The 14,826-nt window shown below is 35.7% G+C and overlaps 1 protein-coding gene across 2 annotated transcripts in view; it reads left to right on the top strand.

The window, feature by feature from the left end:
* The window catches only part of LOC112689900 (protein charybde-like), a 45,604-nt gene extending 43,677 nt beyond the window's left edge, over positions 1-1,927 (top strand). Inside the window, exons 1-4 of one of the 2 annotated variants that reach the window (XM_025563776.1) lie at positions 276-751; positions 884-1,076; positions 1,247-1,402; positions 1,540-1,927. In XM_025563776.1, coding sequence (XP_025419561.1) covers positions 694-751; positions 884-1,076; positions 1,247-1,402; positions 1,540-1,624 — 492 coding nt within the window. In that variant the 5' untranslated portion in view covers positions 276-693 and the 3' untranslated portion in view covers positions 1,625-1,927. Of the gene's footprint in view, positions 1-275; positions 752-883; positions 1,077-1,246; positions 1,403-1,539 lie in introns of those variants that run through there. The other variant, XM_025563775.1, reaches the window with a different exon arrangement.
* The last annotated feature ends 12,899 nt before the right edge of the window (positions 1,928-14,826 follow it).

Below are 14,826 nucleotides of genomic sequence, written 5' to 3'. Positions count from 1 at the left end.
GCCGGAGGACCCTAAATAATACGCACTGGCACTCGGATTTTCGGTTGTTGGTAGTAGTGGTAACGGTGTCGGTGGGGTCGGCGGTGTGTACGCCGAGGGGTCCCCCACTTCCAGGCCGCCGCCGCCGTCGTTCGCCGTGTAGCCGTTGGTGGGGTCGGCAACTACGTCGCGTTGCGGGGCGCGCGGGGTTTCTTTGTTCGAACAGCTGAGCTGCGCGAGCCGGCCGGCCGGCGGACGGGGCCGCCGCCGCCGCCGCCGACCGACGACGACGACCGCGCACCGCTCAGTCCGTAAACCGCCGTACACGCAGTCGCTTCTCTTCAGTCGATTAACCGCCGCGGTCAGATTCGGTTCACTCCATAGCTGTACTTGCTCGCAACACGGCACAACAGTTGTTATACATACAACCGCAATCAGTATACGTTTTAACGGGCGCAGTGTTATCGTCTCTCGTCCGAGTAGAATAAACTCGTATTATCGTTCTTGCGTGCCAATTGTCCGAGTACTATTAAAATTGTGTTTTGTTCTCGTTTTGCCGAAACAAAGCGTCGCGCGCGTTAAGGATTTATAATTTTGTTTTTTTTTTTTTTTTTGGTTTTTCGACTCGCGCGTGTTGAAAACGAATCGATCAAAATTATTTTCCACAGCTCAATCATAACGAAAACGAAACGCGCCGATAAAATTGATAAAAAAATGGAAGTCGTACCTCCGTATTACATACAACCGTCGTATCCGGTCCATTCCACTCTTGGTACTTAACTCTTTACATAACTATTTTTTTTTTTTTGTTCATCAATTTTTTTTTTTCGTTCAACATAAAACTTGCGCTAATTTTTTTTTGCGACCGTTCTAAAGATCAGTGTTTTTTCTTTGTGTGTCACAGGAATCTTAAAACTGGAGGATATCGAGTCGGAAACCAGTGCTTTCAAAGCCTTACACCAACGACTTGAAGAAGAATTGCGGGCTGCTAAACGGGCGCAACTGTCGTGCGGTGAAGTTCTACTACCGCCCGACTTGCTCCGGCGGATAGCCCACGACGTTCTTAAGATGGCCGAAAGCGAACCCTGTGGTCTCAGGTTGGTGTCTTAATATTACTTTTTTTTCTCCCAGTGTATCGTCTAATATCTTTCTATTCCGGCATTTTTTCCCTTGGTACGGATATTTTTTTCCATGATTAAAAAAAAAAAAATAATTAAATATGGTCAAATAAACTAAAGTTTCGGTTTTTTTTTCTTTGTTCCCACAGAGGATGCACCTTGTACCTGAATTTCGAAGGCGAACAAGAGTGTCGGAAAATCGGTACAATCAAATGCGACACTAACACGGTGTCCACTTTTGAGCTATTCCTTACACTCAAACAAGACCCTAAAAATACATGGTCACTCATTCCATTATTCATTAGGTAAGTTCGCCAAAATGTCGTTTTCTGCACGTACCATCGTGACGTATCTCTCGAACTTACGATAAAAAAAAAAAAAACGGTTTTTTTTGTTTCAAATATTCGTTTTACACCATTGTTTTTTTTCCTGTGCTCTGCAGGAATCTGACGAAAGGTGGCACTATAGTGATTGATCGCGAATTCACTATAGAAAAAAGGAAGCTGTACAGGTCTTTTTTAGAATAAGGAGCGTCGGATGTCCGGCGCCGTCAAACGCCAAATCCTCCACCACCTCCTTCTCATTGACAGTATCTCATGAAAATACCATCACCACCACAACTAAAAATCCAACTTCAAGTAGTCATACTACCGTTAGTGCTCGTACCACCAATAACACCACCGCCCTCGATGTGAATGAGAGAGAGCCAAGACTGATCCCCTCGGAACAGCCTGTGCGATACAAGACACAAAATACGCGTTAATACTAGTAGCAGTAGCAGCGCATCGTAAGTCGTCGTCGATTATTACTAATTAAAAAACAACAAAAAACAAAAAAAAACAAAAACAAAAAAAAATTAAAAAAATCCAAATTTTTAATATTTGTACCTATATACATATTTTATATTGGTCTCGCGAGTGTGTGATGAGTGTGTTGAAGTGAAAATTTATATACATATTAAATGTATGTGAATTAAGTATAACCACGAAAAAACAAGCATAAGGCATGTATAATATAATATTATATATACATATATATATATATTACATATGTGTGTGCGGAAGTTTTAAAAAAAAAAAAAATCGATTGTGATCAGTTCTTTATGTTATGTTTAGTTTTTGTTCTCGTTATTATTTTTATCGATACATTTATTCATTGGATTATATTTATATTATATACATATATGTGTGTATGTGTATACATATATATGTATATTTATATATGTCACAAGATTATAATATGATTATTATTAATTTTTTTTCCTTTTTTTATTTTATTTTTTTTACCCATATAATTTGTTGCTCTTTATCGGCTTTTCAATAAATAAATAAATAAATATATATATTTATATATATTTATATATATAGATAGATAGATAGAGAGTGTAAACATTTAAGGTTATATATTATAGATTAGAGTTTATGAAGTATAATAGTTTATAAAAAACACAAAAAAAAAAACAAATTGTCTCTTATTAGGTGCAAAATAATTTTTTTTTATTAACGTTCGTATTATAAGTGAATGGTAGTGAGTGAGAGAGGTAATATATATATATATAAAGTGAACATAATATTATGTCTGATATTATCGTCCAAGATTAAATCAAAATGAAAAAAAGATTATTTATATTATTGAGTGTTTATGTTGTGTGTGTCCTCCAGATAAAGATACAACTAAAGTAGAGTTAACATTATAGATTTTAACCAACATTAACTTATTTAGGCTATAAATAAATTGCACCAAAAAGAGAAAAAAAACGTTTATATTTATATTATATGTATATGTGTATATGATAACTAAAAAACAAACTAAAAACTCAATTAATTGGGTGATTTTAAAATTTGTTTTGCCAAGATGTCTTTCACGTTCAAATATTTATATTAAAAAAAATGTTATTAAAAAATAAACATATGTTAACCCTAGCGTAAGTGTTCCTAACTGACATCACATAAAATTAATATATACATATATATATATTATTGATTTAAAACTATTTAAAAAAAAACCCTCAGAGCTTTTATTGTTTTTTGTGAATATCTCACAAATGTAATGTAATTTAATAAATTAAAGTGTATATATTTCCGTGCGTGGAAATATATCTGATGGTAAGAGATAATTATTAATATACGAGTATTTGAAGAGTAGAGTAGTAGATATCTTTATAGAATTTTGCCTATGCAAATGAAATTTCAAAGATTATATTATAAAATATATATATATATATATATTATTTAAATTAAAATTTTTAAGAAAAATTCAGTCAAAGAAGTTTTAAGAATTGGCATTAAACCTAATCGTTTGTTTTTTTTATAATAATTTTTAATTTAAATAGGCTAGTGAAAACCTATGTATTGTGATAACGGATTTTAACTTTTTTCCTTAAACGTTAACTTTCAAATTTCGTAGGCTTTAAGCGCGAGTGTGAATTTTTTATATAACAGCCTGTCTTTTCCTCCCAAAATTAATAATTTTATTTCTGTATGAATAATTCGAAACCATTGTAATAATTTTATGAAGATATTTTTATTTTTATTTTTATTTTTTTTATTTTATTTTTGGTTATTATAATGTATTCTGATCTCAGTGGCACTATATAAAGTGTAATCTTAACAGTATTTTTTTTTTTAAAGTTAAGTTTACCTTTGGATTGTGTTAAAAACAAAATAATAAAATACTACGCTGATATCGAGTAGGTGTTACTCATTAAAGCGTCGAAAGATTTATATATTTTTGTTTATATATTATATATATATATATATATATATATGTATATATATATAATATTTATATTTATATATATTATATATTATACTTTTTTTTTTTTTGTTAATACGAAAACCTCCTTTTTTATTGTGGCACAACCTCACCACCCCTGGCCAGTCATATCACTTCATAGCAATTGTCAATTTTTTACTTTTGTTATGTAGTAGATTATGGACAAAAAAAAATAAATATGCAAGATAATATAAGATTTGAAAATGAAAAATAAAAAATAATATTTTGACAAAAAAAAAAACTGTTGTACATTTCATTTCTCCTACTCTTCCATTGGTAATAATAATAGTAGTAGTAGTCGTGCGATAAAACCACAATTAACTGTTGCGGCACGACTGCTGTTGCGCACGTCGAAAACTGATGTGTTCGTTCGAACGACGTGGATATCGATGCGGACCACCGAGCGAAAATATAATATTATTTCCCATGTTTTGATTTTCGTTGTTCGTCCTATCTATCATCGCTGACAATGTAATGATTATCGAAGAAACACGGTTGTTCACTTTTCTGGAGAAAAAAAAAATTGACCCCGTTTCTACGGATCCAGTTCGTTGAACCGTTGAAAACAATCGCGCGCGACCTCACGACCACCACCTCGGGTCGATCTGTACGGTGGAGACATGGGAGAACAACGTCGGTTGGAAGTTGATTGTTTTATCGCGGGAGACAATTCGACAGAAACTGTCGACACGGGAACATCAATAAACGGTAGGTACACGGAATGACGCGTAAAAAGGTGTTCGATCGTTTTCCATTTATAATACTTATGGGACATATATCTTAATGGCGTCAATTCTCGTGTTAAGCGTGTCCAGGGGCGTATACAAGGGTAGGGATGTGGGGTTAGATCCCTTCCCATAGATCTTTAGAATTGTATAAAATAGTGTTCTTAATGTAAGGAAACAAAAAATATTACAAGGATTTATTGTAAATTATTATTTTGACACATTCAATACATATATATATAATTATTATTAAAATATGCAAGTATTTAAGTTTAGGAATTTTCCTTCTATAATAATTTGTTTACTGCTGATCCCCCTCCCCATCCAAAAGTTACGTTATACGCCACTGCGAACGCGTACATATTACGTACACGTATTATAACATTACTCCCATACGATTTCCATTGTGGTACGTGCGGCCGAACACCGCCGAGTAGATTGGCGTGTGTGCGTGCATGTATATTTCACTTTCTACGAGTGTAACACGCGAATAACGAATTCGATCGTGCGCGCACCACACCGGCCACTATGTTGGTGGCGCAGTTATTGTACCGGGTTTAGGCTACCGGGTATTATACATCGAAACGAACTCGTCCGCGATGAATCGATGAAAACAATGGCTTGAGGGGTGATGGCGAAGAGAAGGAGGACCGAGCGCCCGAAGAGGATTGTAATCATTTGTTTTCGAATCCTGCGGTGATGTAACACACGTGCCGTATGCATTGCGCTCGCACGCATTGTGCGTGTTTCGTGACGGACGCGCGCGTTGGTCTCGTCTCGCGCACTGTACGCGCGTTTGTAGCTCGTACTGTTTGGTTATTTTTTCGAAAAAAAAAAAATAAAAAATTATATAAACATATAAACGAATACCATTAGCACGACGCATAATATATTATAATAACGTAGGATATATGTGTCGGACGAAACACTATCGCGCACCGGACGACCCATAAAAACCTTTCTAACGCACGAAAACTAATTTTCCCCACTCTACCACGCGCGTCACTGCAGCGGTCGCAGTGCGCGTGTCCTTCAAACGTCTCCGGCGACGACGGTCAGCCGTTGTGTCCGCGCGTGAAGGCCCCTCCGAACCGCGTTTCAACGGTGAATTTCGCTATACGAACGAAAAATAACAATCGAGGTTTTCAGTTTTCATCGGTTTTCAGCGCTACTCACCGGTCGGGGTGATTTTTCGATCCCGAAAACGTTTTGCGTTTTTTCCCAGGACCTTTCGAATCCTAGAGAACAAATAGAATTCCTGAACACACTCGTGGCGACGAAAATATCATTATTTTGCCCGGGTTCTATCTTCTTTTGACCGGCAGCGGCCAACATCGTACCATCTCGGACGTCGTCGTTGCCGCCAACAACGTACGCGCATGCATGTACATGTACGCGTTGCGGCCCGAAGAAACCAGTCCGAGTCCGCCAAACACCGGTTGGCTGGTCGACGGCGGACAAACCGGCAGCAACCTGTCGTTGATCACGTCACGACCGGTCGCCGAGCCGTAATTCATTCCGTGTCCCGTGGAGCCACTCCGTCCGTCCGTCCGCCGCCGACGCCACATATTTTTTCGTGTTCGACAATAATAGTATCCTGCTACTTTCTTCACGCATACTCCGCACAACGGGGCCAGAGAGAAAATCGCGTTTTACATTCGGATAAAAATTCAAAACTGAAAACTTCCGTCTTGACCAAAACCGTCCGTGCGCAGTGTAAAGTTCTGCACGGTCCGGCATTTTTCGGTATTTGCGTTTTTTTAAATTAAATGCTCTCCGATCCGATTGTTTGGAGAAAAAAATTAGTCCAGTTTGGTCTTTTAGTTCATTAAGATAATAATGGTCTTAATTTTGAACAATAATTTAATAATATGATTTTACGTATATACATATATATTATGTAGTAAAAAAATACCCAATAATATGCACCATTATAACTCAGATTATGTGTTTTGGAGCACCAAAATAGCTGGTCACAATTCTGTATGGTTTTATTGTTGACATAATATTTACCCATTATAGTACATCGAACATTAATAGAATGCGAGGTAATGATTGTGCATTATCTTATCTGACATTTGTATTATTTCTAAATGTATACAATGTACATTGTGGTAAATATTATAAAATTAAGGGTTTTTTAATGTTTATTTTGAATATTTTAGTTCTTGTTGTCGTGAATTTTGAGATCGAAAACTTACAACTTCTATGATTCCCTATTGATAAGCAATTATTTTAAATTAAATATTCTCAATCCATACGAGAAAATATACACCCTAGTAGTATAAAAAAATTTAATAATTAAATAAAATAAAAAAACTTCCAAAAAAATTGTATATAATCTAGTATATTAAAATTGATATATTTCATATTTTCTAATATTGTATGAATATTTGAACTGTTAATAATTTAATAATTTTAATTGAAATGTATAGCAGCCTTTGCTTTGTGTGCATTTATAGCCCGGTATAATCTTATCTAGTATATTTAATTTCTAGTCTAATTTAAAAAATCTGTTCTAGATTGATCTAATAAATAATAAAATTAATACTGTCCAAGGCTATAAAAAAAAAACGGGTGAGTCTTGGCAAATAACCATTAATTAATATTTTGTGCACAAAAATATGAAATACTTCGATCACTATAATTTTTTGTGGGCCCATTCGTCGAGTACTCCGTTCTCGCAGCAACATAAAACAGTCAGTCTTGTCCAGTAGAGCTCTACATGGTTCAGTTTTTTTTAAAGACCGAACCGGTCTGATACGTTTCGACAAAGACCAAGTGCAGACCGATAAAATATATAATCAAACTGGACCGGACCGTTTCATTTACAATGTACTAGAAAATAGCTAGACCGGACCGGATTAAAAAATTGATCATTGTATCCTACTTGAATATATATTTTATAAAAATATTTTTCAAATTTTCTTATTTACATCATATATTAGGATATTTTTATCGAATTATTTATAAAGTTTTAAACACGAAGAATTGAAAATTATTAGGAACCGTAATCTTTTCTGCTGTAGGCGATTTCAGATTTCTAATTCTCAATATTAAGAATTTGTTTTGCACTCGCGACAGCTGGTTGTTCTTTTTCACTACTAAATTATTAAAGCCGCAACGATAAGGTTTACTGGTCGTTGTACGAGATCATTTACTTAGTAAAAAATAGGATCAAACAAAAATAACACAAAAGATAATTTACATACTATATACTTAATAAGGTTTTATTTGTTATGGAATGTTGACTGGGCTCAATGCGTCGTGTTTTTACTGTCGTTTTGTGGAAGTCTTACTAAGTATTATAATCATATTTTTTATTATTATTATGAAGTTTTAACTATCCCGTGTACACACGTTATCGGCGGCCGAATAATATCGCGGTTCGACGTCGTTTACGTTCGTATACTTCACGTTCTTATATTTTTTTATTCGTGTTATATTATCATTTTCATTTTTTCTTTTTTTTTTCATTTTCACACGGCCCACGTAAGATAATCCGATGACTAGCGCACACCATTTGCCTGTAATATTTCTGGCTACGAATTCGTTTTTTTTTTTCTTTAATACCGAGTTCGTAGCGGTCGCCAAACGCTGGGACCGGAGAAGAACCGTCGCACGACTTCCCGCAAACACTACTCATATCAATCTATAATTTTTCGTAACTGAATATTAAAACGTGATCTTCCCAATCAGATGTGTAATGGACGCTGTTGATACTTGTATAATAACCGCATAAAATGCATTACAATTATTATCATTATCGTTTTACGAACAAGCCGCTTTCTCTCTTTCTCTCTTTCTCCGACTCTGTAGGCATTTGTCCTCTTCTGTGCATTGTGCAGATAATGATAATAATAATAATAATGTGTAATTATTATATTACTATTTGGCTCAGTCGCGAGGGCGTCAGTTCACAACAAAGCTGGTTTTGCACACACGTCTCGCGCATCAAATCAAATGGCTGGGCACCAAGAATCGTATTTTTCGCTTTCGACGCGAAATTTTTTGTATTGTTCAAAGAGCTTTTTCTATTTTCTATTATTTTTTTTATTTTACACGCGTCGACGGGACGACGTACACGTTCACCATTTTTATTATTAATTATCATCGTCACACATAATAAAGCCGTATTATTCTAATTACGTGTGACATGTGCGCGTGCCCGCAATATTATTTTTAAATCTTTCATGTCAATAACTTTTTTTTTTTTTTTATTTCTCCGATACAAACGTCTTTGCTGCGAACGATACGCTGCTGCTGTGTAATAATACATATTGTTATAATGGTATTATTATTATTATTATTGTTGTGCCTACACGACGTACTCTATAACGTCCAAGCGCGTCATTAAAAAGCATGCCTATAAATAAGCATTAAACACGTACCGCCCGAGTATAGCACGTAGCGGTGTACAACGGACGATGATCGTTTACGTCGATCGAAAGCCGCCGCCGCTCACCTCTGAACATCCCCTCAACCTTGGCCGCGGTTTCGTACTCGTCGACGATGATAAATTATAGATCTTCACGTCGGCCAATTGAAATATACTTTTGCGTCGAAGTATTACATTTTTCGAGATCGGTGGAACGGATATTTTCAAACTAAGAATTTTTAAATCGCTCGGAAAAAATAAAAAAATTAACCAACGCGCCAGTGCCATTACAATACATACAATACACTGTGATCCAAATTCTGGTAAGGACGTCTACATTATGAAATACAAACTGAAGATTTTGGTTTGATATTCTTATAAATTATTACCCACTAAAAATAAAAAAAAATTAATCAGAACTCGAGAACAATCGAGTTAGGAACGCTGCAGAGAAAACTAAATAATCCCTCTGTACAGTTATTATTCCACGAGTTTCTTAGTATAAATATTGTGCATCGACGTATTTCTGCACACTGTTCCGAGGAGTAATGTTTTTAATATTTCTGCGTTTCGTTCTCCCCCCCCCACAATTTGCCAAGCATAATTATTTACTCCGGTAGGCGTACAGCGGTTGCGTGGTGTGCTCTCCAGACAAGTTAGTTTTCACCTTTCACTTGGTGATGGCACTGTTGTAAATTATTTTCCTGTACCTCTGCACATCTCGTCCGGTACATTTAGGATATCTAATATGTTTAAAAATGTACCCCTTTCATAACTGCGGTCGACGAGTTGTAGCTGTTGGGTCCCGCGGTACCAACTCGCAAGAGTCTTTCGAGTTGGTTTTTCAACAAGTTGACCAGTTGAGTAACACTGTGATGCGCTACTGAGAATTAAACATTGAACGGTATATATCTGTAGACACGAGGTAGAAATTATAGTTACTTTTAAGCGAGCACCTGTCGCGTATATTTGGACGTAGCCACTAGAGCTCTGCACGGTCTGATCTAGACCAGTCTTTTTCGGTCTTTGTGTTTTTCAATTCAATGTGGTCCGGTCCAGTCCCGACGACCCCTTTGTCTACAAAAAAAAAAAAAAAAATTCAGTCCGGTCTGGTCCGTCCGCGTTTAATTCGATCAAATAATAATGGTTTTCATTTCGAACATCGAATGAATATAATTTTACTTGTATACATTACACAGTAACATAATACCCAACATATAATAATATCAATAATATGTTGTTTTAACTCTGATCATGTTTTGGGACACCGAAATAGCTCGTCGCGTTCTGTTTGGTTTTATTGTAAAATACTCGTAATATTTATTTTAGAATATAGATCTACGGGCGTCGGAACAATAAATGCCTGCACGGACATTTTTCTAGAATTTACGCTCCCATGACTAAAATACATTGATCATCTTCAATATTAATTTTTATGTTGAATATAGAATCAAAACTCAAATATACTTAATATAAACTGCCTGTTTTTAAGTATTAACATACTCGTACAGTAAATGTTTCAAATGTAAACGTAAATATATATGTATAATCTAAATTATAGTTTTATTTAGAAATAACTTGCATATAGTATGTATGTAGTAGTTAATATTTTATGTAGTAAATGAAGTATGTGTATAAGAATAAGATAACACGGATACAATTACTCCTTATTTAGAGAATGGAAACGATTTAATATTTAACCACAACAACCAAAATAGAATAGCTTTCTGAATAGGAAATTGTTATCGCGAATGTGCAATAGATTTGTAATCCAATTTATTTCAAGAATTACTTGATTACCAAAAACTGATGTGATCGGACACAGTCGTTATAATATATCTTTACCTTCCTCTGTATTTGTAGCTGTGCTCAGCCGCCACGGTTCAAAAATTGTTCCGGCGCCACTGTATAGATTCAAAAATAGAATTCGAATTAATGATTGTGAATTTTCTTATCTGACATCCGTATTATTTCCAAACGTATACAACATACATTGTGGACAATTTTATAATGATATGGTTTTATATTTTATTTTGAACATTTTACGTCTTTCGGTCTTATTTTTAAATATCATTCCGGTCCCGGTTTTTTCCGGTACATTCTAAACGATACGGCCCAGTCCGGTCTGGTCTTGGTCTTAGTTAAAATCTATCAATCCAGTTCGGTTTTTAAAAAACCGACCGTTTTGAGCTCTAGTAGCCTATGCTGAGATCGCCGAGACCGTTGGTCTCATCGGTCGAAGCGTTGTTGTTCGAAAAATTATGCACATGGAAAATATGATCGCTGAAACATGTACCCAACTATACGCATACTATTGTAATGTATTGTTCGCACGTTTACAGTTGCACAGTCGCGGAGAGGGTAACGCGGCCGGTTCGCTAATTTTTCAGGTCAACGGATTCTACATATATTACGATGACGTTTAGTACAATATGTCAGAGTGAAAAACGGTTTTAAATCGCATTGCTCGGTGCGCCGCCAACGGGAAAACTGTGTTGAAACGACAGTATTCTGTTTCGGACGTTTCGAAAACGGAATTTTCCAACGGTCCGCGCGGTGATCGCGCCGCCCGCCAGGTCAATAATTGGACTTGTGACGTTTCCCATACCGTGTTGGCTGGCAGACACACCGGCGTCTCGTGCCGCCACTACTGTGACCAACACACGCGTCGACGAATGCGCGTGCGGAAAACGTAATAATAATTATATCCGTAATTTCTCCTACTAATTATTTTCGATTCCGTATTTATCCAGGACGGTTAACCTCATCTAATCCCCTCTCCGTCGTGTGCGCATGTTAATAGAGTACCATTATTAATGTACGTGGTCGTATTGTAAAACCGTCAATTGTTTCCACACGATTTTACAGTTTTTTCTCTCTTTCATATCATATCATATCGTTTTCCACGACCCGCTCGCGCAATATAATGTGTATGTTTTATCGTATTATTGGTTCGTTTTCTAATCGAAAGCGTAAAAAGCGGTTTAGACGATTATTTTATCACGATCATTTCCCTCCGGTCCTTCCGCTCTCGCACTGAAATGTTTTTCACGCCCTCCCCGTTCAATCGCCGTACGAACCGATATAGATATTACATTATGTACGTACACGGAAGATACCTACGCATCGGTAAAACGGTCATAACGCTGTACTGTGCAGAACATGGCTGCGCGGCGATGCGATCTTTTTTTTTTTTTTATTGTATTTTTTTCGCGGTAATCGCGTATTTCGTCATCACGCCACCATTGTGTTTTCACAAATATAATTTTTAAACATAGAGAACGTATTCCACGCGCAATATTATAATATCACGAGTTCACTGCGCTATATGGTAATGATTCGAACCGAAAATCCCACCACGTTCCACACTACGAGTTTTGAAAACACGAAGAGAAACGGAAAAAAGATTACTTATATTATCGAGATCTGCGTAGAGAAAAAAGACCTTTGTGCGTTGGAATATCCACACATGTGAAGCACCATCCATCCCCACACGTACACACGCGTACACATATGCACACTACACCGCACATGCACGTTAAACATATTAAAACTACTTAGCATTTAACTCGGATCGCGGAGTGCGTGTAATAGATCACACGCGATTCGTAATGAAGGTTTTTTTTTATTTATTTATTTATTTTTTTTTTTTTTGTAGCTCAAAAGTCTTGACGCGCTGTTAGAAAAAAAAACCAACTGTACTCGTATTGTCTGGCCGACCCTCTTTTTTTTTTTACAACTGTCAAAGGGGGGACGATGAAATATTACGCATTCAAGTCTAAATCACAAACTTACATTGCCCCCACGGACCGACGTGACTACAGTGGGTACTGTAGGTTGGTGTTTTTAGAAAAACAAAGCAAATTTTACTTGATCAATTCAATGTTTCTAAAATGAATTCCATTGGTTACAACTTGATTAGTGCTATACAGTTGTGGACTAAATGAATCTTCGTCGTTGGTTGGACATTTTATTTATATTTATATTATTATTTCTTTTTTCTTTTTTGTTAAATATTTAAAAAAAGTCAAACGATTTATACTCATAATCAAAATACTAATGCTACGATATACGTTAGCGTAGGTGTAATATATATATATATATATATATATATACCTGGTGTATATTATGGTGAGTCGAAAAACAATGTTCGAGATCGAAATCGCACATTCGATAAAAACCTATTTCGGTGTGCTCTACGGGTAGGTTCCGGGTAGAAGGTAGCTACTAATAGCGTGTACGTAGAGGCGACCGAGGTTTTCGTGGAAACAGTGAATCTGCCGTGTATTCGTATAAATATTGTTATCGACCGTCAATAATACTATTTTAATAATAAATACCGTGACCTCGCTGCTACACGCAGGACTAAAAGTAGAAAAAGAGGATACAGCACAAGGTTACTCGGTCCTTTTATCTGTCACAGCACCTTAATAGGGTTTCCAATAACATTTCTTCGAAAAGCTCGTTAGAACGTTCAAATGTTTTATCAAAATAATCAAATAATCAATAAACAATATTATAATGACGGTATAAACACTGATTTAACATTGGTTGATCGAAATACCGTATACCGATCGGCAAACATCAAACGATGATATTTGTCAATCGATTGATGAACCAGTGCGATGTTTGAACTATTACGTCTCCGCCGGTGGTCGTGATCGAATAGTTGACGATTCCGGAAAGAGCATTATACAAACAATTACTAACATATATTGAATACTAATCGTTAACTATACACTTTAAATATATGAGTTACCGTAAAATCTCGATCACTTGGTAAACGTCTTACTAGGAGGTAGTGAATGCTAAAGTTTACCGTTTGTATTCGTTAAACTCATATAAAACTATAAATACATTCAGACTTTTATTATTTATAACCAGAGCTCGGGAGTTAAAACATTTGCTTATTTTTATGGATTGACTTAAAATGTAACAGAGTGCTATAGAAGTGTATGTCAAGTTATAACACGTACAATTATAAAATTTGAAAGTGCCTTTTTTTGCTTTTTTCAGTAATTTTTCAATAAAATGCTTATTTCCAGTTTTTCTGATTATTTTTGCTTATTAGACCAGTTTTTTTTACGTTTTTATAGTTTTCTCCTGCAAATTCGTTTTTGATAGAATTAAAATTTAAAAATAATTCTTATCTTATCTACATTGTCACGTAGTTCGTCGCCGTCCAAGGCATCGTTGTGTGGTTAACAAAAATATTCCAACGTTGAAAATAGAACGGAGTGTCAAACGTCAGAATTATCAAGAAAGAGAGAATAGTTTATATTTTATTTTTCAAAAATATTCCTTAGGAAATCCATAAAATCCTTAAAGTCTTGAAAGTGTATATTTATTTTTATTTTGTTTGATTTTTTAGTTAAAATTGTATAGGTTTTTTTTATTTTGAATAAATATTTTTGCCTTATTTTAGTGCTTATAATGATGTTTTTAAGCGCTTATTTTAATGATTTTAAGTGTTATAAATCCCAAGCCCTGTTTATAACTAGTTAGTAATTGTTACGGAACGCTCAAAACGGTATAGAGATCGAAATGTCTCCTTGAATAATTTCTCTATACTTCAAGCCCTGGCCTGCACATGCGTAATAATAGTGTTTTTTAAACGATATGGCCCGTTGACTCGTCCGAAAACCGTATCCAGGAACACGTTTGCCGGTGTGTCACAAAACCACGCGATGTGAAACGACGTATTTTAATATAATTTTCTCTTCGACGATATTAATGTCACGTTCGTTTTCCTCTCCGTCGATTGCTGGCCAGAACGATGCCACATCGTGCTGCCTGCGCAGCACCGTTGAACGGCTTTCCGCACCCGTGATCCTCTTCGGACGGCGGTTTT

Source organism: Sipha flava, unplaced genomic scaffold (assembly GCF_003268045.1).
Source record: "Sipha flava isolate LNK unplaced genomic scaffold, YSA_version1 47_pilon_pilon, whole genome shotgun sequence".
NCBI lineage: Eukaryota > Metazoa > Arthropoda > Insecta > Hemiptera > Aphididae > Sipha > Sipha flava.
Note: the sequence above shows the minus strand (reverse complement) of the source record. Positions and strands in the feature narration are given on the sequence as shown.